General features: G+C 41.0%; 1 protein-coding gene across 3 annotated transcripts in view; it reads left to right on the top strand.

The window, feature by feature from the left end:
* The window catches only part of rnf111 (ring finger protein 111), a 38914-nt gene that overhangs the window by 8843 nt on the left and 5478 nt on the right, over nt 1–24593 (top strand). Inside the window, exons 4-9 of one of the 3 annotated variants that reach the window (XM_053229344.1) lie at nt 8403–8523; nt 18908–19065; nt 20184–20396; nt 20941–21290; nt 22374–22623; nt 23977–24346. In XM_053229344.1, the coding sequence (XP_053085319.1) occupies nt 8403–8523; nt 18908–19065; nt 20184–20396; nt 20941–21290; nt 22374–22623; nt 23977–24346 (1462 nt within the window). Of the gene's footprint in view, nt 1–8402; nt 8524–18907; nt 19066–20183; nt 20397–20937; nt 21291–22373; nt 22624–23976; nt 24347–24593 lie in introns of all 3 variants that reach the window. The other 2 variants (XM_053229343.1, XM_026937526.3) reach the window with 2 other exon arrangements.

Here is a 24593-nt window from a genome sequence, read left to right as displayed (position 1 = left end):
TCCTTATTAAGCACTGGAATTTTGACCTTCAAATTATTTATGCTTTATTTATGTCAAGGCAGCTTGAAAGATCACCCAGACTGGTTTTGCCTTTCTAAAGGAATGATAGAAAGGATAATAGTAAAGATTTTCAGATGAGTACATCGTTGCTCATTTCCCGTTACTTTAAATACATTAGTGTCATGGATGTGACACAGTTGACACCTCTTTTGACCATTCAGGAAGAATGAAAACAGATATTGAAAAGTAAGATGTGTAAGATATAACGTTCAACAGACCTTGGTTGTTCAACAGAATGTTTTTCAGTCCGAGTTCTGTGTTAGGGTCATCATTTCAGGGAATTGTTCATCACAGTTTATGAAGGACTGAAGGAATAAATCGCCAATGCATCGGTCTCTTTAGGTAGAGATGAAGCGAGGGCTAAATCCCACTGGACTCCTTTTTCAGCAGGTAGTCAAACGACATTAACAATAATGTAGGAAAATGTTTACCAAAATGAAATTAGACCGACATGTAAATCAAAGAAATATATTTAGAAAAATTACAAAATAAATCTTGGATGAAATTGAAGATCACATGTTAATTAAAATACAAGATTATTCTGTATCTATTTCTATAAACATCTATCTGTAAAATTAATATGGAAATCGTTCAGGTGGATTTTTTCTGCTGTCTGAACCTAAACTCCAAGTTCCATAGCTGCCGTGTTGGGCTGGTTCTTGTGTTATAATGTGCATTGGGAAAATACCCTATAGAGGAATTTTAACTTCGGTGTGTTCTGATGTAACGTTTTCATGCTACGATAAATGCCTGACCTTGTATCACATTTTATGACGATCACTATGTTACAGGATACTGCGTACCTGTTCTCATTGGCCAGAGTTTAATCCACAAGGATCCTTTGCAGCACTGAGACCTGCTCTCTGTCTGGTGTTCGTTGTTTTCTCCGCTTCGATACAGTTGACACACTATTCAATACGTTTCTCATTTATGTGTTTGTATGTCTAGCACATGTTGGTGTCTACTTTGGGGACGAAGGGGTAATGACTACATTTTTAGGTATTCATGGTAACAATATTATGTATGTTGTATATGATTATGGATGTGAGCTATTGAGTGAGTAAACATTTGAGTGACTCTGACAGCTGTTTCACATTTGGACTGCGAGGCCTCAGAGCCGGTATAACAATATAAACAACCACATTCTGTGTGTTTCGACAAACCGACTGAGATCCGACAGGGCCATTTAAAAACATTTAAAATCCTGATGCGTGTTGAATTTAAGTAAACATTTTTTGAAGATTTTATAATAATCATAAAATGATGTAAATGTCAAAAGTCTTCATGTAGCACCATTCTGTTGAAGCTCATTAATTAACAGAGGGAGCTCTGACTCCTTTTTAAAGGATGACAAACCAGGATTAGGGCCCAAATGCCAGTGGGAAAGATTTACTGCCTTCTTTTTCAACATCCCTCCTGGCGCCGGTTTATCCTCTCTGCGCCATTTCAGTTTTGGGACTGCTGTCAAAAAGGCCAGAGGTTTCCGTTCTGTGGACAGTGCGGTGTGTAGGACAACAGTTTGCATGGATGAATATTTGTCCCCATGCATTCCCTTTTCACACGGGCCTCCTCTTTTACTTTATTCTCCGTATAAAGTTCAAGTTTCACACACCCACATCATGTGCCCTCTCTCTCCCGTTCTCTCTCTCTCTGCTTTTTGTTCATGTGACATCGACTAGTCATGTGCCGATTAATCCTCTATAAATTTCGTCGCAGTCTTCAACACTTACAATGTTGTTACTGTGGTCACTCCAGAATATTGTCACTACCCCTGCTTTCCCTTTAGAAAGAGGTGGCCTAGATAGGCTGTGTTTTTAAGCAGTCTGAAAAAGCCTGTCCTATTTGAAAGGCTGCATAGAGACCACACTGCCTTCTGTCTTACAACGTTCTGTTGGTAAATTAGACACCATCATGTGTACGGCTGCGTGATACAGACAAAAGAACTGTTACAGTTATATCCATATGACAAGCAGTATGGTAAAGTTCCATTAGTGGACTGTTGATGTGCTCTGGCTTTAGATTAGCCTGCAGTATTCATTATTTCAGTATTTAATATTTCTTTGAAACACCCACAAAACATCTAGCAATGTTCACAGCACACTAATAGGATGATCACAGCACACCTGCAGAACCATTGAATGATTTAGTAAAGTTGCTAGTTTGCATAGCAGTTGTTGCAATAATGATTATTGATACTATAAAGAAAGTTATTCTGTTCCTTGGACAATAAGGTTGTCAAATTATGTTTCCCCTTGTACATCAGTTTAGTGTTTAAATGTTATTAAGCCTTTGATATTAAACTTTTATAAATGGAATGTTTTTCCTTCGAATATGCGAATAAGTGAGTAGTATTTGAATAGCAAAATGTGAGTTCTATAAAAGTGAAAAGCATGACAGATCAAACGGTCTCTCCAACACAGTAATGTGGAATATAAAAATGTCAGCGCATCCCCAGCACACTCTCATTGATATGCTCGTTATAACATAACAAGAGGTCTTGAAGATTCTTCACAATTTTTCCTGACCTTTATATTTCTTTAAAAGTTGTTTTTACATTTAGTTCTCTTGTATGCATCTCTTTACAAACCTCAGAAGCCAGCTCTCAATTCTGTGCTTATGATTATGGGGTTGCGTGATTGGTTCTACTTTCAAAGAAGGTCACAGCAAAATAGAATGGAAAAATTGTATGAGTGAAGTCTTCATATTCCTTGTGTGTGTGTGTGTGTGTGTGTGTGTGTGTGTGTGTGTGTGTGTGTGTGTGTGTGTGTGTGTGTGTGTGCGTGCGCGCACACGCACACGCATGTTTCCTGTTGAGCAATAGCATCTACTCTCCCACCAGTTTCCCTGCTGTTATTTGACTACAGAACTGTGAGAGCTTACTTAACCATGACTTTCTGGTGCTGTGGTTTAAGCCCAACGCATCCTTATGCGCATGCAGCAAACCCTTTTTAAGACCAGAAGAGACGTGTGAGAATCTAATGTCTAGATGACATTATGAATCTGCTCTGTAGTAGCCGTCCAGAATGTGACTGGCTTTAACAGTTAACACTTTTCTGCATATCTGTTAATGTCTTTATGAAAGACTGAGCTGCTGCCAACCAAGACCTTGAGTGTTCAAATTCTTTACAGGTTTCAGACGTCTCATAATGAGTGCCTGTGAGTTACAGTAAACAGCTTTCACTGAGATTGGAGCCCAGAACCATTCTACAACTTGTGTGGCAGAAACACTAAATATTTAAAGGAGTCTGTATTCACTAAGGACATTAACTACTGAGATCATCTCAGGCAGTGTTCACTACAGTAATGTTACTGATGCATTTAGTCGATTGATGACATTTCTGAAAATTTGATATGGTTAATGAATGTGTTGCATTTCTGATGCTCAACTCAAATCCCCTACTGTTGTACTATTCTGTACATTTTAGTATATGCATAACTGCCCACTGAGAAATACAAATAAAATGGTACAACAGGGGTGGAGAAAATAATACATTTATTAGCTAGCCCACCAGGCAAGTGTGCTGCCCAGTGCCATGTTTTGGTTGCCCAGAAACCCAACTGACTAGGTTAAAAGTGGTAGCTAATGTAGTAACTTATGACCTGCTAGTTAAGGGCATTAATACAGACTAAGTAAAATAAACAAGTATATGAGCCGTTCATATAGCTATAGTCTCTATACTCTCCTGACAACGGTTAACACCTTTGTGCATCATGTCACCAAGTTGTGGTGAACATTTCAGCTATGAGCTGTGGTGTTGTCTTCTCACATTGCAGGTAAAAACATTTGCCTCTGGTTAGCGTCATTATGTTGTTGTCTCTCCATATGTTTAACTGTGATGTGATGTGTTGTGTTGTGTGTGCGGTTCTAGCAGGAGAGCAATACGACAGCTTTGCAAGGCACTTTATTTTGCTTGGTTTCATCAATGTTTTCACATACCTACATGTTTTTGATTCTTATTAATCCCCTTAGACGAATTGTTCTCCCCTCAGCCAGATTCTCAATCCTCAAGTGATAAGTAAGTTTTAGATACATCAGCAGTGTAACCACAGCTAGGTTCTTTCCAGCTAACATTAAAGAGACAACTTTCTTCATACAGTAGCTAGAGAGCTACCCGAAAATGCAGCACAGTTTGGCAGCATGTTTTTTTTTTTTTTTTTTTGTTTTTTTTTACTAGCAACCAAACCATGGGTAACTAACATCAAACCATTAGCACGGCCGGTAAACATTTATCCAGTGCTTCTCTCTGGTTAGTTTATAACATGTTTCTGCCTCTTTACCTCATGTAACCTATGTGTAAGAAACACGGTACCCATGTTATTCCTCTAAATTATTTATTGCAATAGTTTTGTTTTCCTATTGCCCAGGCATAACCTACAGGTGACACTGATGTCCTTCCTGTTTCTTGACGTTAGTTGTGTGAGCAGACACACACCTGCTGCCTTGAGACTACAGAACACAAAGAACAGTCTAAGCACAAATGCCTGTAGCGTCAGCTGTGGTGCTGGAAAGGAATGTTAGAGTTTGTATAGTTAACTTTATGCCCTTTTATGGCTTATATTATGTTTAGGGCTTCCAACGTAAGCTGCAAATGTTCAGGAAGAGCAGAAGGATTAGGACAAAGTTGAGTCTCTCTCTCTCCCCCTCCCTGTTTTGCTCATTCTCTCTCTCTTGCACTTGGTCAGTGTTAGTTTCTGCTCTATGGGAAGTAGGTGGGTGGAGAGGACTGCAGCACACCAGAGCAACTCCTCTGAGTTCTGGGGCTTTTCCATTTTACCCCACACCCTGATCCTGGAGGGCTGATGCTGATCTCACTTCCCATCCTCCAAGTTGAAATATTAAAAATACAAAGGCTTATAACTGTTAATCTTGGCGTCACTGTAAAGAACCCTCATTGTGGTAGGCTAGTTTTTGTCTTTCTTAGTTTTCTGGTTGATGGCTGCATGGCTATTGGATTTTTATCAGCACAAGGCTAATGGTAGCTAATTTAACACATGGGACTCAAGACTACCGTTACTACTGGAGTAGCATGCTTGCTTTAAAAGCTGTAACACACAGGCATGTTGGATTAGATGAATTCAAAATGATTACATACAGCAGGGGTTCCCAAACTAGAGGTTGCGTCCCCATGAAGTGACCCCATGGAAGTCACTTTCAGACAAGCCGAATTTATATTAAGTGCTATTTTATCATTATTTTTCATTATTCTGACACGCTGTACTGTTGTAGTTCTGTGGCGAAAATGGAAATATTTCCATATTATACTAGCATGTCACAAATCACATACTTGTGGACTGTTCTAGCCCGTTATTGAGTACTAACGCTAATTGGTTTTCCTGTTACAGTTTGTGTTTAAAATTTAAATTCCTCTCTTGTCACCTTCAAACCTAGTGAAAGTCTGTATACCAGTCTTCTGGATTTTCTAGATTAGTACTTTTAAATTTAAGGTCAGAGTTTTCGATTTGAGATGCAGCCCATAACAATAATCACAACGGCAGCAGAGAGTTTCAAGAGAGACTGAGCTCGTCAGCGCGTTAATGTCGCTGTGCATGAAATCGCTGAACATTTCAGAGTTCGACTCTGATACCTGACAGACAGGGATGTTTTGGCTATAATGTGGCGTCTAGGGGATACCTCTTTTAAATCTTCTGTATGTAGGTAAGATACGAAGTGAGTGTGGATAATAATGCCACTCGTATTACCACTACTGCACGTGTATGCTAAATCATGCACCAAGTGTACACCAGGATGCTTCACATCGGGCTTCATCACACCACCGTGGCGTGGATTATTTTCCTTTAAAAACACAACGCTTCTCACAAGGAAATTAGTGCACTTCCTTTGGTTTTTAGTTGCTTAAAGTACACACATGTATGTTACTCACACAATAACTTATGCAAATGTTACAGAAGTGCTATATTATAAATCTGAAGTTTGAAAAAATGTAGGGTGGTCAAGACTTGGGGTCACAGAAAATTCAATGGCCTTTTTGGGGCCTATTTGCCCAAAAAGTTTGGGAACCACTGACATACAGTATGCACTACTTTGCTATATAAATCACAGCCCCTCCTAGAAGGACAGAAGCAAAAGTACAGTATCAATTTTCTGCATCTATAAAGTGTGAGCTATTGATGTGGATCTGCCATGAGAAGAACTTCATCAGCTGTGCAAATAGCACCAATTGTGCTGGCGGTATATTATCATGGCAATATATTGTTAAAGCAGTGTGATGCAGGCATCATGTCAGCGTGGTGTTTGCTTGTTTGCTGCTCATACCGAGGAGAGGCGAAGGTGCTAAGCAGCAGCACTCAGTAGGGTTCACTACCCTAACAACACACCCAGGAGGATGCTGGTACTCGCTAGAGTCACACACTTCTACACCTCAGTACACTCATAAATTTGGAAAAGCCAGACGTTCTCTTAAAGCAGCGAGTTTATTTAAATTGGACAAAATGCATGTCCTTTAAGGTGTAATTTCTTTTGACTTTGCTTAATTTGTTTTTCTGTTTAAATGCTTTCAAGGCAGGTTGGTTGTTATGGCAAAAATATACCATTACTTGTAATGGAGCATTCCAGTTTCTTCAAAACCTGAAGTACATTTAAGCTACTGAGTTGATTTATTAGGTAAAGACTTTTGATTATTAATAGTTTATAATTTCATGCTGCCTCAGAGTGAACCTTAGCAGTGTTACTGTCTTTGTGTCTTCTGTAGAAGGCAAAAAGGTCACTTTTTGAAACAAAAATCACAAGGAGGCAAATCAAAAGGAGTTAGATTTTTAGGCTTTTCATTTCTCAAGCTACCTTTTGTGCCACTTTTTAAAATAACTTTTAAAATAGTGAATGCTTACATAATTTTGTAAACGGCAAAATGTATTTCCACAGATTTCATGTGACAAGCTAAATGTTTCCATAATCTTTTAAATCGGGTGATTTAGGAAAAACAAGCAACAGAAGAAAAATATGAAACTGTTGGTAAAAAAGATTAATGTTAAGTTTAATGTTTAGCCAGTGTCTTTTTACAGTGAACAGTTGGCCAGTGTCATATTCTCAGTAATGTGTATCGTAATGTACTTTGTCACAGTGTCATATATTCATATTTCCCAGCCTTCATTTCAAGACGAAGTTCTCACACACACTTCTGTTTATATTTAAATCCAGTTGACTGAAAAGAGCTTGCAGTGTTGTGTCCCTGTTGCCACAAACGCAGTATGTAACTTGTCTTGAAAACACCCTGAGGTTTCTCATGGGAGGAAAAAGGCAGTACAGGCAGCCAATCAGGGGCCAGCTACAGGGATAGCACAACAAAAACGCAAGCGTCTGCAAACAGTGGACTGCAGCCTTAGCATGACCTACATTTGCACTCTGGGAACGAACACACGCTGACTTTATGGCTGAGCTTAAACCAGGCACAACTAAGTGTAAAGCAAATTAAATTGTATGTGAGAGAGAGAGTGAGGAAAGGCAGGCAGAAGATGATCATGTGCCCTGTGGTGTTTGTGTGGCTGTCTCTTGGTATTTGAGAAACTCTTGAGGGTACTCTCAGATGTTGTGTGGTCTTAAAATAAAAATGCTGTCACACTGTGGTGCAATATGGTGCTTTTTTTCAAATGTGGTTGTCCTAACTGCAAACACAGATGTATGTTAGAACATAAATATTTATTGTTCCATTCATTTTTTAAAAAGCAAATTTGCTCAGCATTTGCTTCGCCTTCTGCTTTATGTTGCAATTTCCTTCCTATCTGTTCAGTTTTTAGACTGATCCCTGAGCAAAAATTTTTGGACAATAATCGTCTCATAGAATCACTCAAAAATAATACATTGCTTGTTACTAAAGCTGGCTCAAGGCAAAAAAAAAATTCATTATTTCTGCTTGCAATATATTGATTTAGTGGACACACTTTAACAGAACATCACCACCATAGTCACACTATCATGTACACGTGTGACACTCGCTAGCATCATGACATGCAAAAGCAACTCACTGTTGTATGTCAGTTAATCAAGACCAGGACGAAAAAGTTTGGGAAGCTTTACTATGACGCACATTATAACACATATTTAGGTTTTGATTTTATGGCCATTATTGATGGACTTTACTTCAGACTTGTCATTATTGATGGACTTGTACAGCTCGAGTCGCACACCTACCGCACAACAGTAACGAACGGACAGTTACATTATTGGAAAAAAATTTATTTTTGTATATATATCTTGTGTAACTTGCAGCACCATAAAACATTTTTAGTCTGAATACATAGGTGAGAACAACACAATAGTCAAATATTGACTATTATTTCTTACTGTAAGAATAGTCAGATGAACTTTTTTTTTTTTTGTGTATCAGGTGCACTGGATGAAGATGTGGTGGTGATCGAAGCTACTCCTGCACCTCCAGTTCCAGCTAGCGAGGAGATCAACGTCACCTCCACTGACAGTGAGGTAGAAATTGTAGGAGATGCCTACAGGTGAGTTCTTAACTTCTTTGTCTATACTGAAATATCTTGTTACGTATAACACTTTGTGATTTTCCCTTTGTGTGACTTGAGTGGAACGTTCCAGTATAGCTTTAGGATCAGTGTGCTGGCAGGAGTGTTTAAGAGTCAGCATTCTTTGCAGTACAGAGTCTGCAGTTTTTGAGAATAAACTCTAATGCCCTCAGCCAGGAAAAATAAAAACAAAAATGATCATTAGGTGGTATACATTGTATGTAGCTTTCTTATCCTTTAAAATGATGATTGTGTCTGGTCCCAATATGGGACTCAGAGTGGGGACTGTGTGAGAATGTACATCTGGGCCTTGATATGAAGCTGACAGGCTCCACTTGTGTGTAGGCATTCGTGGCTCTCCCAGCTGTTGCCTTGGACTACAAGGTCAAGCTCAGTCAGAGCTAATGTGTTTCTTCCTCTCACTTCCCAGGCCTCCCTCTCTCTCCAGCTGACTGCTCTTCTTTTAGCAATAAAGATAGAACAAGGCCTTTGTGTCTTTTTGACAGACCAGCTTCAGAGAATCCCAAGGTCGTTCTCGCTGTCCCGCAGGCAGGGGAAAAAGGTCTCTGGCAAAAGGGTTAATTAACATAAAATGTGACATTTTAAAGCTGTAAACACATTTATACCCAAGCTTATTGGTGAATTCTGTTAAGCGATTCCCCCCCAATAATGGGTGCATTATGTTCTCTCAGCGATAACAGTTTAGCTGTATCTGCAGCCCCATCACAAGCTATGATGTAGGGTTTATATCATTAACTGAGAAAAAACTAACAACAGCCATGGCACTAACTGAGTGGGCTGAGGTAATGAAGGTTGCTAACTAGACAAGCTGACCTAATAAAGACTCTCCCATCTCTGTGGTTTACAGAGATCACTTATCCCATGCAAATTGATCATAATTACTACAGACATGCTGTGGTAACATTACTTAACAGACGTATGACCAGAAATCTTATCCCGTCCGACGAGTACTGTAAGCTGTAAAAACACTTTGATATGGTTGTGCCCTAAATATTGCTGTTAAGCATGTGCCTTCTAGTGTTTTGGATGTTGTTGGGGTACCTGGTGTTTATCGCATCATTCTTAAGAGCCCTACCTGAATCCATGACGCACTGGGCTTATTTTTTCCTACATGACTGGGTGTGTAAGTGTTGACACTCCCAAAACACAAAAGCAGTTGCAGTGGATCTAAGCATCAGGTTAGGCTGCTTTTCTTGAAGAAGCCACCAGTCGGTATTTTCATACCTGCGTCATCTTCTATTTTGTGTAGTTGTGGAAAGCTGTTTGTTGTTCATGTGGTTGTAGTTTGTAACAGTGTTAAATATATTGTTTGTGTTTATTAGATTTACTGTTGCTATTGGCATGGTGTGTGTGTATGTGTATGTGTGTGTGTGTGTGTGTGTGTGTGTGTGAGATGGCTAATGTGACAGCTAATGTGACAAACCTTCTCCATCTCCGATCATCACTCATTACGTCCCGTGTTTACTCACACCCTAAACTGTATTATTCAAATAGGACAGGCAATGTAAAAGTGCCCTATCTTGAAGCTTATCATAACTTTCACTTTTGTTTGTCTTGTTTTAATCATTCTCTCCGCCCTTTACTGATCCCAACCATGACTCATTATTGTTACTGATATTGAGTGCCTGTTTGTGGACCCCAGAATCATTTCCAGCAGCTTTATTGTATTATCCCACTCTCTGCTGCCAGAAATCCCCTGTGCCTCCTGCTTGATCCTGCCAGCATAGTCACTTTGTCAAACTGTAGATGAACACTGCAGTCCTGTGTCTTGTGCCACCATGACCCATTTTTGCCTGTGGAGGCTATAACTAGACCGACAGGTATGATCTTAAAAGATTGTCACATTTTTGCTGAAACAAAAGTCACAAATGGAAATTGAATTGGCTAGATATTCACAGGATCGGGCTGCTGGATGATCTAGACACAGTATGGCGAGTATCTGTTGAGTATGTGTGAGGTTTGTCACAATACCAATACCAGGTATAATATGATACTTTGGCCAGAAACAATACTTTGACCAGAATAAATAAATAAATTGAAACACGGATACGCATCAGGAGGCAAGTTGCTGTTGTCTGAGAATTAATGCCTTAAGTTCTTTCCCAGATCATGGACAGAAATGTTGTTTACAGCAGTTACAGAAATGTCCCAGTACTGTATGACCTCAAGCTGTGTTGTCATTACTCTAAAATTACGTGTGAAGCTTGTGGTCTCTGTGTGCATTTGCTGCTGGAGCCACTGCCCATCTCTCCCATCCGAGTCAAATTAGCAAACTTAATTTGCCTATAGGCAAAATACAACGTCAGATTAATACTGGCCTGTTGAAAGGCGGCATCAAAAGTATCGAACATTATGTTGTTATGTATTGAGCTTTTGACAGCTTGTGAAGCTCTGTTGGGGAAACTTTCACAACTTTTTAGTATCATTTATGATAATTTCATGCATTTCTGAAAAGAGTCTCATTGTTCCTACACTTCCACTGGGTTCTTATGTGGTGAAGATAATGATACCTTGGAAGACAGCCATTGTTATGCTGGCTTTGGATTGGGAAAAGTACAAAATACTGTCCAGGTACTGGCCAGGTACCCACCCCATGAAAGCTGTGCGGCAGCGTCTGCAATAACAGTACTGAGCCAGGGATTTTCCTCATTCAGAATTAGGTCAAGGTGGCCCAAGTTGTCATTTGTGCAATGTCAACATCGAGAAGTACTTCACTCTGTGGCAAAAAAAGAAGGGTTATTATAGTGTAATGGGTTATTAGGATAAATTAGAGAGGCAGTGCATCATACATTTGGGTTAAATTATACTAACTACCATATTTCTCTGTGTAATGAATTTATGATTTGCCCAGCCATGAAACACCATTCTCATCTGTCTACCTAGGTAGCTGTGAGTATTATGGCAAAAATATCATCATAATTGGAGACATTTTTAAGCTGTTTTTCCAACCAAAAGCCAGCAAAGTTGTAGTGCCACATTAAAAAAAAAATTCTGAAATATATTTTTGTTAAATGTTTTACAGTTTGATGTCTAGGGCTGCAACTAAAGATTATTTTGATAATCAGATAATCTACTTTCTGCCCAACACTGCATTATGCCAGTCTCATAGACTGATCATTCATTTGAAACCATTTTTCAGCATTTTGAGTAATCATGCAAAGTACTGTCTTTTTGGCCAGTAGCACAGGGCAATATTTTCTGATAGGAAAGGTATATAAATATATAACCGTAAATATGTGATACAGCTATAAAACTGGTTAAGGAAGGACGAGTCAGTACATGATGGTTAATAAGCATGATTCAACCAGGGATATTGAGCTTCCACTGTTCCTCACCTTCCCACAAACGAAAGATTACAAATTAAAATATTACTCACTTGAAAACACAAATTATGTCAAGAGGCTGACAGTGTAGTGTAATGTAAAGAGTTCACACTTTAGAGGTTGTTCTCTGTTCTAACATGTGTTGCCATTTCAGTCGTGTGTGTTTTAAGTCTAAGTGACTGCATGCTTCATAACACAGATAATGCAATCAGTTTCCAACTTTTTTATTAGTGAATTTGTCGATTAGTTGTTGCAGCTCCAGTCCAATCAGTAGTGAGTAATAGTGGAGGTTGCCAGAGATTGTGGGGAGGTTGTGGGGATCTGTGGATCATTCGGCCACAAGAGCATTGGTGAGGTCAGGCAATGATGTTGGGCGAGGAGGCCTGGAGTGCAGCCGGTGATCCAGTTCATCCCAAATGTGCTCAGTGGGGTTGAGATCAGGGCTCTGTGCAGATCACTCAAGTTCTTCCAATCCAACCTTGGCAAACCATGTTTTTATGGTCCTTGCTTTGTGCACAGGGGCATTGTCATGCTGGAACAGGTTTGAGCCTCTTAGTTCCAGTGATGGGAAATCTTAATGCCGCAGCATTCAAAGACATCCTATACAATTGCCACAAACCTTGTCCACAAACTTTTCCCCATGGAGTATGTTTGTTACAGCAGTTAAAAGTATATCCAGTAAGCAGCAAATGTGTATTAATAGTATATACCAGTGAAATAGCTTGTATAACTTGTACAAAGCTTCTGAGTTATAAATAGAGAAATATTAGATACCTAGTGACCTTTGAGTATTTCAGTTATTTGGTCCAGCCCTAATTTTTGGAATAAAATAAACCCACTTGGTACCTTGATTTATGTTATAATGTATGCTTCCTGCATGCTTTTATACAAGACCAACAAGTAAGACAGTGCCTCTGTGCTTTAACAGCACCCACCCAGATCCTGCATAGCAGCCAGTTCTACCACTCAGCAGCCCTGATGAGCCTCTGGCTTGTTTACTGTGCTCCCCTCCCCCTCTGTGGCACATCTCTCTCTCTCCCTCTCTCTCTCTCTCTCTCTCTCTCTCTCTCAAACACGTACACACACGCGCACACACACAAACACACACACACACACACACGCGCACACACTTGCTTTCTTTCAATATCATCGACTCTATCTCGCCTGTATTCGTAAAGGTCAGGAAACCTATTATTCTTGATAACATGGTAGGCAGCGCCGCCGTGCTGGTGCACTTCTGTAGACTCCTGTTCCTATGGGGGAGGGAGGAAGTGTGTGTGCATGTATGTGTGTGCGCATGCGTGTGCGTGCATGTGTGGCAGAGGATGGGACCACTGGGGTTAGGTAGTGGATCTGAATGCCAATCTGCCTCATCTCTCGACTGAGGAATGTAGGAAAGCAGTTAGAGGCAAAGAGGGGGAGGTGTGAGTGTGTGAGAGAGAGTGAGTGCACGTGTGCGCGTGTGTGCAAGCATGAGCGAGAGTGATTAATGGCCGATGGTCTTTGCAGCTCAGAAAAAGCGAGTGACCTGTGACTAAGGGCAGATGAAAATGGTATGTGTGGGCTTGCACAGTTGTACATGCGGAGTGTTTTAAGAGTAGTCTGCACTGTGTGCGCATGTGTGTCATGCACGTCAGTATACATTTTATACACATACTTATACACATACTCACTGATTACAGAGAAAGACACTGCCAAGCAATGTAGGCTTATTAGTATTAGTAATATTATTAAAACATTTTACCACTAAGATTGATGAGATCTGCAGGATTTGAGCTTGTGTACAGCTTTGCAGTTCCTGCAGTGTGTTTAATGGAGAATGCCAGTCAGCACAGTCACTCTGGCTGGGGCCAAAGCCTCTCTGTGGCATGCAGATGCCAGGCTGTATTTAGCAGTGCTGGGCTTACAACGCCTCTACAACACTGACAGATATCACTCTAAAACACTCCAACTCCAAGCTTAAAGCTGGATGTTTAGGATTCTTCTCTTTCACTTTGTATACACTTTCCCTGAGTGACAAGGTCTAGCCTTGTTGATCTTGTAACCATGTAACAATTTAACAACACATTAAGCTAGCCAGCTACCTGAAACCAGCCTTATGGTAATGTTAGCTGGCTAGCTATTTTGCTTTTAGTAGCTAGCCAGGTTTGTTAGGAACCTAGGTAACAGGAGGCAAACTATTATGGTTATTTCGTAAGGGGAAGCCAGTCTGTGTGATTGGCTGATCAAATTTGGTATAAGCTCCTGCTGAGTCAAGGATACCCGTCACACATCAAAATAAGGATGTGCTCTGTATATGCTACTAGAGAGCTTGTGCTAGTCTGCTTGTTTAGGACTGTTTATCTGCACGTGCAGGATCATGGCATGTCTTTGATAAACATACTGAGAAGGCTACCAGTGTGTGGTCGAGATGGGTCCTTTAGTTTCTGCAACTTAAACATTGATAGTGATGTACAGTAGCTTGGTTTGCTCCAGTTTTTTTCACAGTGCTTCTCATTTCTCTCCTTTTTCTCACTGTATATCTCTTTTTGAAGCGTTCTCAGTTCTCTCCCACACCCACATGCTTGTCATTTTTCTCTCAGAACTCTTTCTTTCTTTCTCTCTCTCTCTCTCTCTCTGTTGCCCCTCCTTTTCCTTGCCCTTTCTCTGTGGCTGCTTTACCGTATTCTCAGAAAAGGCATTTCTGGGAACAGGGATTTCTCAGAGAGAGAGAGACAGAGAGAGAGAGACAGAGAGAGAGAGACAGAGAGAGAGAGACAGAGAGAGAGAGACAGAGAGGCCTTATTTATTCTTTCCGGTTGCCCTGACTTGCCTGAGAATGCAGAGAATGGCAGCCATTTTCTGTGTTGTCCAGGTGGGTGAGGTTGGTTGGTTGAGGGGTCAGACGTCAGCAGGATGAGTGATGTACGTCTTTCAATTAAAGATCTTTTGTTTACAGGGCAAAGCGAGGTTATTGAGGGAGGCAAAAACTGTGTGTGTGTTTCGAAAGGTTTCATCTAACTTTGCGTTTACATGTTGGCCTTGACATGTTGGGTCATTTCAGGATTGATGTAGACAGTAAGGTAGGTGCCATGTAATGCATGTAATGTCATTATGGTGAGAATGTGTTGGACATAGTGCTTTGTTATGGTTTGAATAATTTACTTGGAGGTGCCATTGTTTTGGTTACTAATTTTGCACAACACATAAGGACGGCCAGTCATTAAAGGTTGTAATTTGTGAGCTGTTGTGTTGCTGCCAGAAAGCTATCCACCCTGATTAGTTGACATGAACATAGGTAGGACTGTTCGATAAGAAATAATACAAAAAGTTTGTCTTGATCGTCTTTTTTCATTGTAGAACACCAGGTATGCCTGTACCGCAAGAGAAATTTAGTTTATTTTACTGCTATATTATAACGGCAAATTGAATATAAGGCAGAATGCTAGGCATTGTGCTGCTGCTGTTACAGGTACTGGTCCAGTTCTCCATCACTGCTGCATTCAAAACTGTAATGTAAACATAGAATACTAAATTATTTACCTTATCTCATATCTGCTCTAGTTATAGTTTATTCCTTCTCTCACCATCTATTTGTACGTTTTCTTGTGTTTTTATGTACTCTCCTGATGCCTTCTTCTACTGTCCAGGTTTAATTACAAAACTGAAGAACATGAATATTCTTGCCAATGAGAGCGCTAATTGAAAGACCCATAATTCATAATCACGCCTGACAGGAAGACTCCTAACGACAGGGTTTCAGTTACTTTAATGGTGTGTTACAATTTGATTCTGAAAAACTGAAGCGTAAAATAGTTATATAGTTGTTGAACGCGTGTACATTGCTTGTACCAAATGAGCAAATATACATCATAAGGAGGCTCTAATTAGCCAAGTTAGCAAGCTGGCAATACGTTGTAGACAACACATCTCATTAACTTAGAGGATGAACTCAAATCTGTTTTTTCACATTCTTGATATTTTTAGAAATAGCATTAAGCAATATTCAAGCTGGATTAGTTTACCCAGAGGAGCTTGGGTAATATAGTTTGTAAGGGATTTAAAGACTGGCTGATTTGGACAGAATAAAGTATTTGTCATTTGCACATATTGCCACCAGCATTCCAAAGACATGAAAGCCTGGATGTACACATCAATACTGTGTGACCGACGCAACACTCCATAGCAAATGGGCCCAGTACAGAGCCAACAGAGTCTAGTGTGTCATAATCAGGTCACTTTGAGCAGGACCACTATTACTTAGGGAGCTTGGTGGTCAAGGGCAGAAAGTAATTTGCTCTAGAATTATTACTTTTTCAAATCATAAAAACTAGCAGCAGATTCTTGCAGGGATAAAATTACTGATTTCACTGTTATTTCTGCAGGTTAATCGAATCCAGCTGGAACAGAGCTATAGACATATATAACGCATCTGTTTTAACAAACCTACTGAACCTGATAATGAATCAGGTGTTTTTGAGAATGAATACTGTCATACCTTTCACCTAGGAATGCGTGACAGTATAATCTCCGAAATCTGCCTGACAAAGTTAGATGCAAAGGCTGGTAGTGGTTAAGCAGTAATTCATCTACGTGAGCTTTAACCCTAAGAATTCACGAACAACCAATAGAAGGCATCAGGGTAGTGTTCCTACCACGCAGGCACCTAGGAAGCTCCCCCAGTGCCTGTGTTTACAGTTTTCCACTCTCACCAAGGTCTCAGAAGACCAAAGTGGTAAACAGGTATTTACAAAATAATCCCTGGCCTACTTGTGGGTAATTAGAAACTCCTCCCAGGAGGTGGTGCCCTCTCCCTGGGATCTTAGCAACGCTGCAGTGGTGTTGAGCAGGTAGCTAGTCTTACTGAGTATCTACCTAGTGATGCTCTTCCTAACCTTACAATAAGCAGTCTTAAATAGTCACAAAAGACCTAGTATACATTCCTTTTGGTTACAAGCCCCTCCATTGTCGCTTGATTTCCATATTACGAATTATTCAGAATATTGAAGAAGGCTGTCTTCCTTATTACAGCATGTTTGGGGAGGTTCCGCTTGGTGCTGTAGGTGTTTGTTGAGCAGCTTTTTCAACTGACTGTTTCGACCATACTGAGTATACTTCTATGCTCAAGTTTAATTTTAGTGTTATTGAGAATTGCAATTCAGCTTGGATGTTTGTTCCTGTGTGTGTGCTGTGTAAATAAGAATGTGCACTGGTTTCAGCAGCCTCTTTGCTGTTTTACATATCACATGCGTGCACACACAGGCGGTCTCGTGGCGCCTCCCCGAGGCCCTGTGCACTTGTTGGTAATCATTTTGTTTTGATGTATTAATGATGCAATCTGAGGTTAAGGGTCTAGGTGGGAGGGTTGGGAGGCAGGGAGTTTTGCGGGTCTCCAGACAGGGAGCATGAAGCCCCCGAAGCCCTTGCTGAGTTACACCTCTGTTCTCTGCTATCCACAATGCTTTGCTTTACGGCAGCCAGTGCTGCTGGGCCATTCCTATGGATTCAGTCCCCATGCACATCTACCCAATTTCCACAGTCTCTAGATAATTAATCCCAATTAAGTGGGAATTTTGGACATTTGCCATGATGCCTCATGTTATTTCTGAATTAATGCAGGTTTTTCTCTTCCTGTGGAATTTTAATCCATTGTCAGTGGCTGCTCGTTTGTTTTGAAGGCATTTTAAGATGTACTCGGGACAAGCGGAAACAACATTCAGGCTCACTGCTACTGGTCACCTGGCTGTGCTGCTTAATAAACATTATGCAAAATCAAAATGCCGGCTGCATTAATGTACTTCCACAGTGAAGTAATGTGTATATGGCTGTTTCTATAAGGTGGCAGAAATTAGCAGGGTTTGCCTTCTGTATATATATATATATAGTTCTGGTTTGTCCATGCCTCAGATTTCTGTGTCAGTGGGCTTTACATTCTATCTGATGATTCCAGCTAGGCCTGAGCGATATGGTGATACATATCATAGGACAATAGAAAAATGTCTGTTGGATCTTTTCCTATATCGTCTATATCACCAGTGTTGCAAATGCCACTTTTTAGCAGCAGATGTACGTCATTAAGGTTGGAGCGAGGAGCTACCATTGGTGTGCTGTAACAAACACAAGCATGGAGGAGTGTGACACAGAGCAAAACTCTGCACATCACTCCGACACAGAACAGGCTTCAGCCCATCTAAAAGATGAGGAACTTGTTCCTAAAAAGGGCGGTGGTACTGTCGACAAGATTTGTGAAACTTGAATTTGAATAGTTTTTTAATATTGACTTCTTATATTTTTGTATTCATATTGTTCCCATTTTGACAGTGTTATGTTTGTCTTGTTCTCGTTTGTGATAGTTCTCTTCAATGTCACTTCCTAATAAAAGGACAAAAGAAAAAGTGCATTTCACTGGTGTTCAGTTCACAGAATTATCAAAAAGCAGTCATGAATTCATGCAGTTATATTTTCTAGTTCTAGTTAATTTTGTGTATCATATCAAGATATGAAATTATCCATATCATGATAAGATTTTTTCCATATTTGCCAAATTGGGAACAAGAGTTCTATCAACAGACTTTTCTTTTACATTGTGAATGAATCATTCATCATTCGAGTACAAAATTTTTAATGCTAAATATGAACAAAAACACAGTTGAATTCAAATGCCACCACAGTAGGCAAACCTACAGACAGTTAAAATTTTAACATGAGTCAATTAAATCTAACGTCAGCTAACTGGCTAACTTTACCTACGCTTTCCATTAAAGTAGTCGATTATGTTTAATTATTAGAGCAAAAAATGTGATGACCAAATATTAATTGTGTAGTCCAAGAACATTTATATACTGTAGCTAAAATGCACATTTTGAACATTACCTTTTTGCTCAAAGAAACTAAATACCTTTCTTAATTCTTTACGGTCATGTGAGTATATTGTTTAGAGTTTTATATGACAGGCTTATCTCTGACCAAGGCATCAGTGTTTGCGCAACGATTGGTCATTGACTAATGTGATATTTGCTCTGTGTTTGTGTGTGCTCAAGGCCGCGGTCAGTGGGGGGTCATGGCAGAATGCACTGGGGGCCGAGTTGCTCTCAGACTCGGGCTCAGGAAGGCAGAGGACGCCATCGTCTCTCCACAGTCATCCAGCCCCTTAGACAGAGTGCCAGCGAGGTAGTGGACCTCACTGTGGACGAGGATGGTAAGGACGCTGGATCATATAAAATAAAAAGGCAAAATGTGAAGGTTTTCAAGTGTTAATGTCATTTGAAACAATAATAAAAGACAACTTTTCCCTTACCCCAGCTGTGATTAGTCAACAATTAAATTAAGTGTCCCTATGCCAAATATGGTAACTGCAACAGAAACACCACCTGACTGAAACACAAGGATGTGGTTTGGAGTATTGGATCATCCAGCACACCGCAAGAGTGCAAGAGTACTTCTCTCCCTGACGTATAGTCTGTGTGTTGTGTGAGTGGGGGGAGAAATGAGTTTCGCAAATTTAATGTTCTTTAGTCATGACCATCCCTGTACTATAAGCTACTTGCAAGTAGGCATCATTAATAATAAAATGTATCTGTATTCTTTTATAAAGTAGAAATAGCCGCAGCAGCTGAAGTAATGTTTGCTTCATCCCAAGGTTTCTGTGAAGTTCCTTGTTTGTAATTGTGCATATTCCTAATTTCATTCGCAGGCAGCATAATGAAGTCTGTCTGTTATGCAAGCTGCCTGTGCTCTCTGAGCCAGAATGAGCTGTGCTATTAAAACCAATTAAGCTGCCACTCTGGATGAAGGTGGTTTGGTGTGTGTGTGTGTGTGTGTGTGTGTGTGTGTGTGTGTGTGTGTGTGTGTGTGTGTGTGTGTGTGTGTGTGTGTGTGTGTGTGTGTGTGTGTGTGTGTGTGTGTGCGCTTGTGCACGTGTCCTTATTCAGCCATATGATCTTAAGGTTAATAAAAGAAAACTAATTTACAGTCATTCAGATTTGATTGCCAGTTGAAGTGTGTGTGGGGGGTGAAAGCAGGCAGATGTGAGGGAAGAAACATAGAGCTTAGAGATATGGCTGCATTTGCATTTCTTTCGAGGAGGAGAAATTAATTTGTGAATATGAAAAGCAGATGGAATGCTCACTGTGGAATGTTAATCAGCAGCAATCCTCCTGGGGTCCCTGGCCACTGATGCAAGTCCAACACACACAGTTTCATACCCAAATTAGCAATTTAAAGACAGGCATCTGGTTTGGAACACATATCCACACATTATTTCTTACTGTTTGTGTGTGCGTGTGTGTGCGCGCACATATTTGGGTATCTCCTCAGATCTTTCAGTCGTGCCAACCACTTCTGACAGTGTGCACTTGCAGCCTGCCAGCTCCTCTGCCTCCTCTACTTCCTCCCTCCTTGCCTCTACCTCAGAGCCCTCCCAGGATGCCCCAGGCCCCTCCACTAGCTGCTCTGTTGTGGCCCCCGACAGCACGATGGAGGCCCACAGTGGGGCCCCAGGGCCCAGCAACACCATCACTCCTACAGAAGGTGAGGAGAAGCTGGACAGTGCACTATTTGGTTTCTGTGTCACATTATCTTAGTCTGGTGCATAGAATAGGACATGTTGGGATTTGCTGGACTTAAATTAGGCTTTGAATGAAAACAATTGTTTTTAAATGAAAAATTTGTTCAAATTAAAAAAATGCAACATCTTCACTGAGAGGGACTAGTGCAGAGGCCACATACCTGCACTGGAATGTTGTAGGAGGTGTGACCTTTGTGCCAATTGGTCCTCCATTGGTTCCTCTCAGTCCAGTGAAAGCAGTGTGACCACTGTACCAGTAAGGAGCAATGTTCACCCCTCCTTTACTGGACTATCAGTAAATCAGTCCTGGCATAGGATGTCTCACTTTCACTTGACTGGTAGTCCTGGACAGGTACAGTAGCCACATTTCTTTCACCAGATCTGGCAGACATAGAAAGTCATGATGCACAGCACCAAAAGAAACTCTCTTGATATGTGTAAATAACAGAAGCCTGATAATAAATAGTATTTTATATCGTTTTTTTGTCTGTTTGTTTGCATCAGAAGACAATAGAAGAGGTTCATCTGGTGAGAGTGGAGGTGTTGCCATGCCCCGGCTGCCATCATGTTGCCCTCAGCACTCTCCCTGCAGTGGCCCCTCCTCAGGGCACCTTTCCCTGAATCACTCACACTCAGGGTGCATGCAGGCAGGGCAGGCGCCGCAGCATGGCCCCCCTCAGCCTGGATCTCAGCACTCGCACGGCCACTCACATCACTTCCACCACCATCACCATCACCATGCAGGCACCGCGCCCCCATCTTTGCCTTTTCCTGAGCCCAGCTGCCCCCTGGAGAGGTCTGGTGCCATGCCCGTACCCTGCGCAGGGGTCAGCGCCAGCACCCAGTACCATGACCAGGTATAATGGGTCCTTTTCTAAACTCACTTAATCACTGCTTACATACTAAGTAGAGCGAAACTTGTGCTGTGCAGAGAGTCTGCATGGTTTAGAAAGCGTGGTTTGTTATGCCTCTGCCACTACATGATGGAGGCATTATATTTTTGAGTTGTGTGCTTACATTTCTCTTCCTTTGATTAAAGCCTTTTGAAAATGAATTGAAAATTTATTACCAATGAAAAATTAAGACTCCGTGATAATATTTTTGTGGTTTAGGGAAAACAGTCATGGTGGCATTTGTTTGAAGCCACACTTGAACAGCTGAGCTCTAAATAATTCACATGGAGCTAATTGTCTGAGCTCCTTTGTTGTATTATAATGAAAGAGAAAATGCAGTGCCTAGTAGCCTAAACCAGTTAATTGTAAATCTTATTAACTCCTTATTAAATCCTTATTCTCCTATTCTGCAAAATAATTTGAAAATATAATCAATATATTTAAATTAAGAAATTTGCATAGTTATAATGATTTTTGGCAGTGAAAGCATCACTGTGGTCCACAGGTTAAAACCTATATCGATAGTGCTCTACAGTCTTACCCTTCAAGGGTTTTGTGTGTGTGGTTGCTCCTTTGTCACAACACAATGTTCAATAATGCAAGGGGAGTTTTAGGCTATTTTTGTATAAAAAGGAGCTGTCAGGATTAGCAAGACAGCGTAGTTTCCATGTGGAATGCATTAGGTGAAGCATGGTGAAGCTTTTGATGATGGGGCCCACAGCTACTGCTCAGATATGCACAGACAGGAGACGGCTGGGTGAAGCATGCTCATGTTTTATACATCAAAGCATTAAATGGGATTAGATACGGGCCACATCATGGAGCGATTTAGAATGTCCACTGTTAAGATGTTGCGAGCTCCTTCATTATCAGCTGATTATTTCAGATTCATTTTAGACTTTTTTTTTTTTTTTTTTTTTTTTTTTTTTTTTTAAATTAAACAAATGGTTCATTAGTACCTGGTACATGAGCTGATTTCGTTCCGTCCTCCATTTCTGCATTTTACATTTCCCTTTGTCTTTCTCTTATTGTCTCTCTCTTTCCCAGCAGACCCTCCCAGTGGATCTCAGTAGCAGTGCTGTACGTAGCAGTGGCTCCAGCAGTAGCAGTTTCAGCAGCACGTCCGCCTTTGACCCGTGCTGTCCAGGCAATACCTCTCGGCCTCCTGTTTATGTTTCCCAGGCCACTCCGGGTCCAAGCCAGCCTAATGTGGTGGACACTTTCAGCCCGGCCATGGTGGCCCAACCACAGCCCCAGTCTCAGCTTTCGTCCTGCAGGCACTACATGCATCCCTCCTGTAAGCACAAGTCTTCATCCATTTACTGGCATCTTATATATTTTGTAGTTTAGCACCTGGTGTGGCATTAGTGACTTAATGTAGTGCATTTTATAATCATGATGTTTTGATGTCTGTCTTTCAGTGTTTGTGCTAAGCCTTGTTATTCAAACTAAATTGCTGAAATAATGAACTTGCACCAGAATGTACGGCCTTGTCAAACAAAAATGTAATGGGGGTAGAGTAACATATAGAATTATATATTATACAAACGAAGCATGAAAAATTTTGGGAGATACTTTTTCTAGAAAGTGTTAATTTCCCCTATGTATGGAGACTTTTGGGACACCCTGTAAAATAAATTAACCATTGATGCATCTCTTGTAAACATACCTACAGTTTAGGACAAGAAAGACTGGTTAAAATGCAAATCTCGCTGGACTTGGATAGCTTATTGTTCAAGGATGGCTTGTAATAATATGCGGATCTTCAAAAATTACACTGAACCAAGAAATTGTTGTTTCTAAAATGCTACAAACATCTAGCATGTACTTTAATGTTACAAAATCCTTGATTAATACTAAGTGAATATACTGTTGTGGAAGCAGGACTGTGCAGTAAGCAGTCTTTTATGTGCTCTGCCTCTGTGTGGGCATTTCTCTGGGGCGGCTGGGCTGAAATAGCTGAAATTTGCACTCGTACCCGGCTCCAGTGCTGATGGTAATTAGGTAAAGCACCTGGTGTTTAATGTGTTAATTGCTGCAGGTAGTATGTGGCCAGCAGTCAGCTTTAATTGCTGCTTCTCCTCAGAATAGAGGCGTGTAGAATGTGAATGAGTGCGCTGCCTCCCTGGTGGGCCTGTGTTTAGAGGGATAATAGCAGCACATTACAGCACCTGCCTTCTCACTCACTCTTTACCTGTATCTCTGTTCCTCACTCTCTCTCTCTCTCTCTCTCTCTCTCTCTCTCTCTCGACACCCCCCCTCCCCCCCTTTATCAGTCAAATTCATTTCTGCTTTCATCTCTACAATTGGCAAGTTATTTTCTCTCATGTTTGCTCATGCATGCTGCGGCAGTAGGAATTCAGACCCCCCTTCACCACACACACACACACACACACACACAGAGCTCATGAAGGCTGCAAATTAGCAACCCGTTTAGTGCTTAAAATACCTTTTCTCTACTTTATATTTGATTATCAAGAACAACATTCACTATGTTCCTTTAATACTTTATTATATTTCCCAGACATAGACCTTGTCTTTGAAGTAAGCCAGATGTTCTGAATTGCAAAGTTTATATCTTCAAAATAAATGTTTTAAAATTCATATTGTGAATACCATCTCTGCGTGTGTTTGTGTGTGTGTTTTACAGATGGTTCTCTGGCACGCTCTTTACACCACCAGTCCTCCTCGTCGTGTCCCCATTCTCACAGTAACCCCCCTCCCCCTCCTCAGCCTCCTCCTCAAAGTGACTACGTCATTCCCCACCCCGTGCTCCCCTACCACACCCCATTACCCTCTCATGGCCCGGGCCACACTGTGCCTGCTGCCCCTGCTCCCTCTCTTCCCCCCCACCACCTCCCAGGCTCTGCTGCCCCCCTGCCACAGCACCTGGCTCCCGAGCACCAGGCGCTGCAGCACCACCTGCCCGTGCTGGGCCCCAACGCCGTGCAGAGGCTCCACCAGCACGACATTCTGCAGAGGATGGAGGTTCAGAGGCGGAGAATGATGCAGCACCCCACGTGAGTGACACTGGGCCTTTACTTGGCATCAGATCTTCTGTGTATGCGTCTCTGCATCACTGTGGTCAGCACCTAGTGAGCAAGGAAGCATAACAGTCTTTTTGTGTATTTTTATTATGTATGTTTCTATTATGTAATTGTTTATTACAGTTAAGCATTATTGAAGTAATTTATAATCATTCATCTCATGGAACAGATATGTTTCCATTTTCAACAGCTTCTTAACCAACACCAACTCTGAGGCATG

The sequence above is a fragment of the Pangasianodon hypophthalmus genome, chromosome 25, assembly GCF_027358585.1.
Source record: "Pangasianodon hypophthalmus isolate fPanHyp1 chromosome 25, fPanHyp1.pri, whole genome shotgun sequence".
NCBI classification, from domain to species: Eukaryota; Metazoa; Chordata; class Actinopteri; order Siluriformes; family Pangasiidae; genus Pangasianodon; species Pangasianodon hypophthalmus.
The sequence above is the reverse complement of the archived record's forward strand: the minus strand, read 5'-3'. Positions and strand labels throughout refer to the sequence as shown.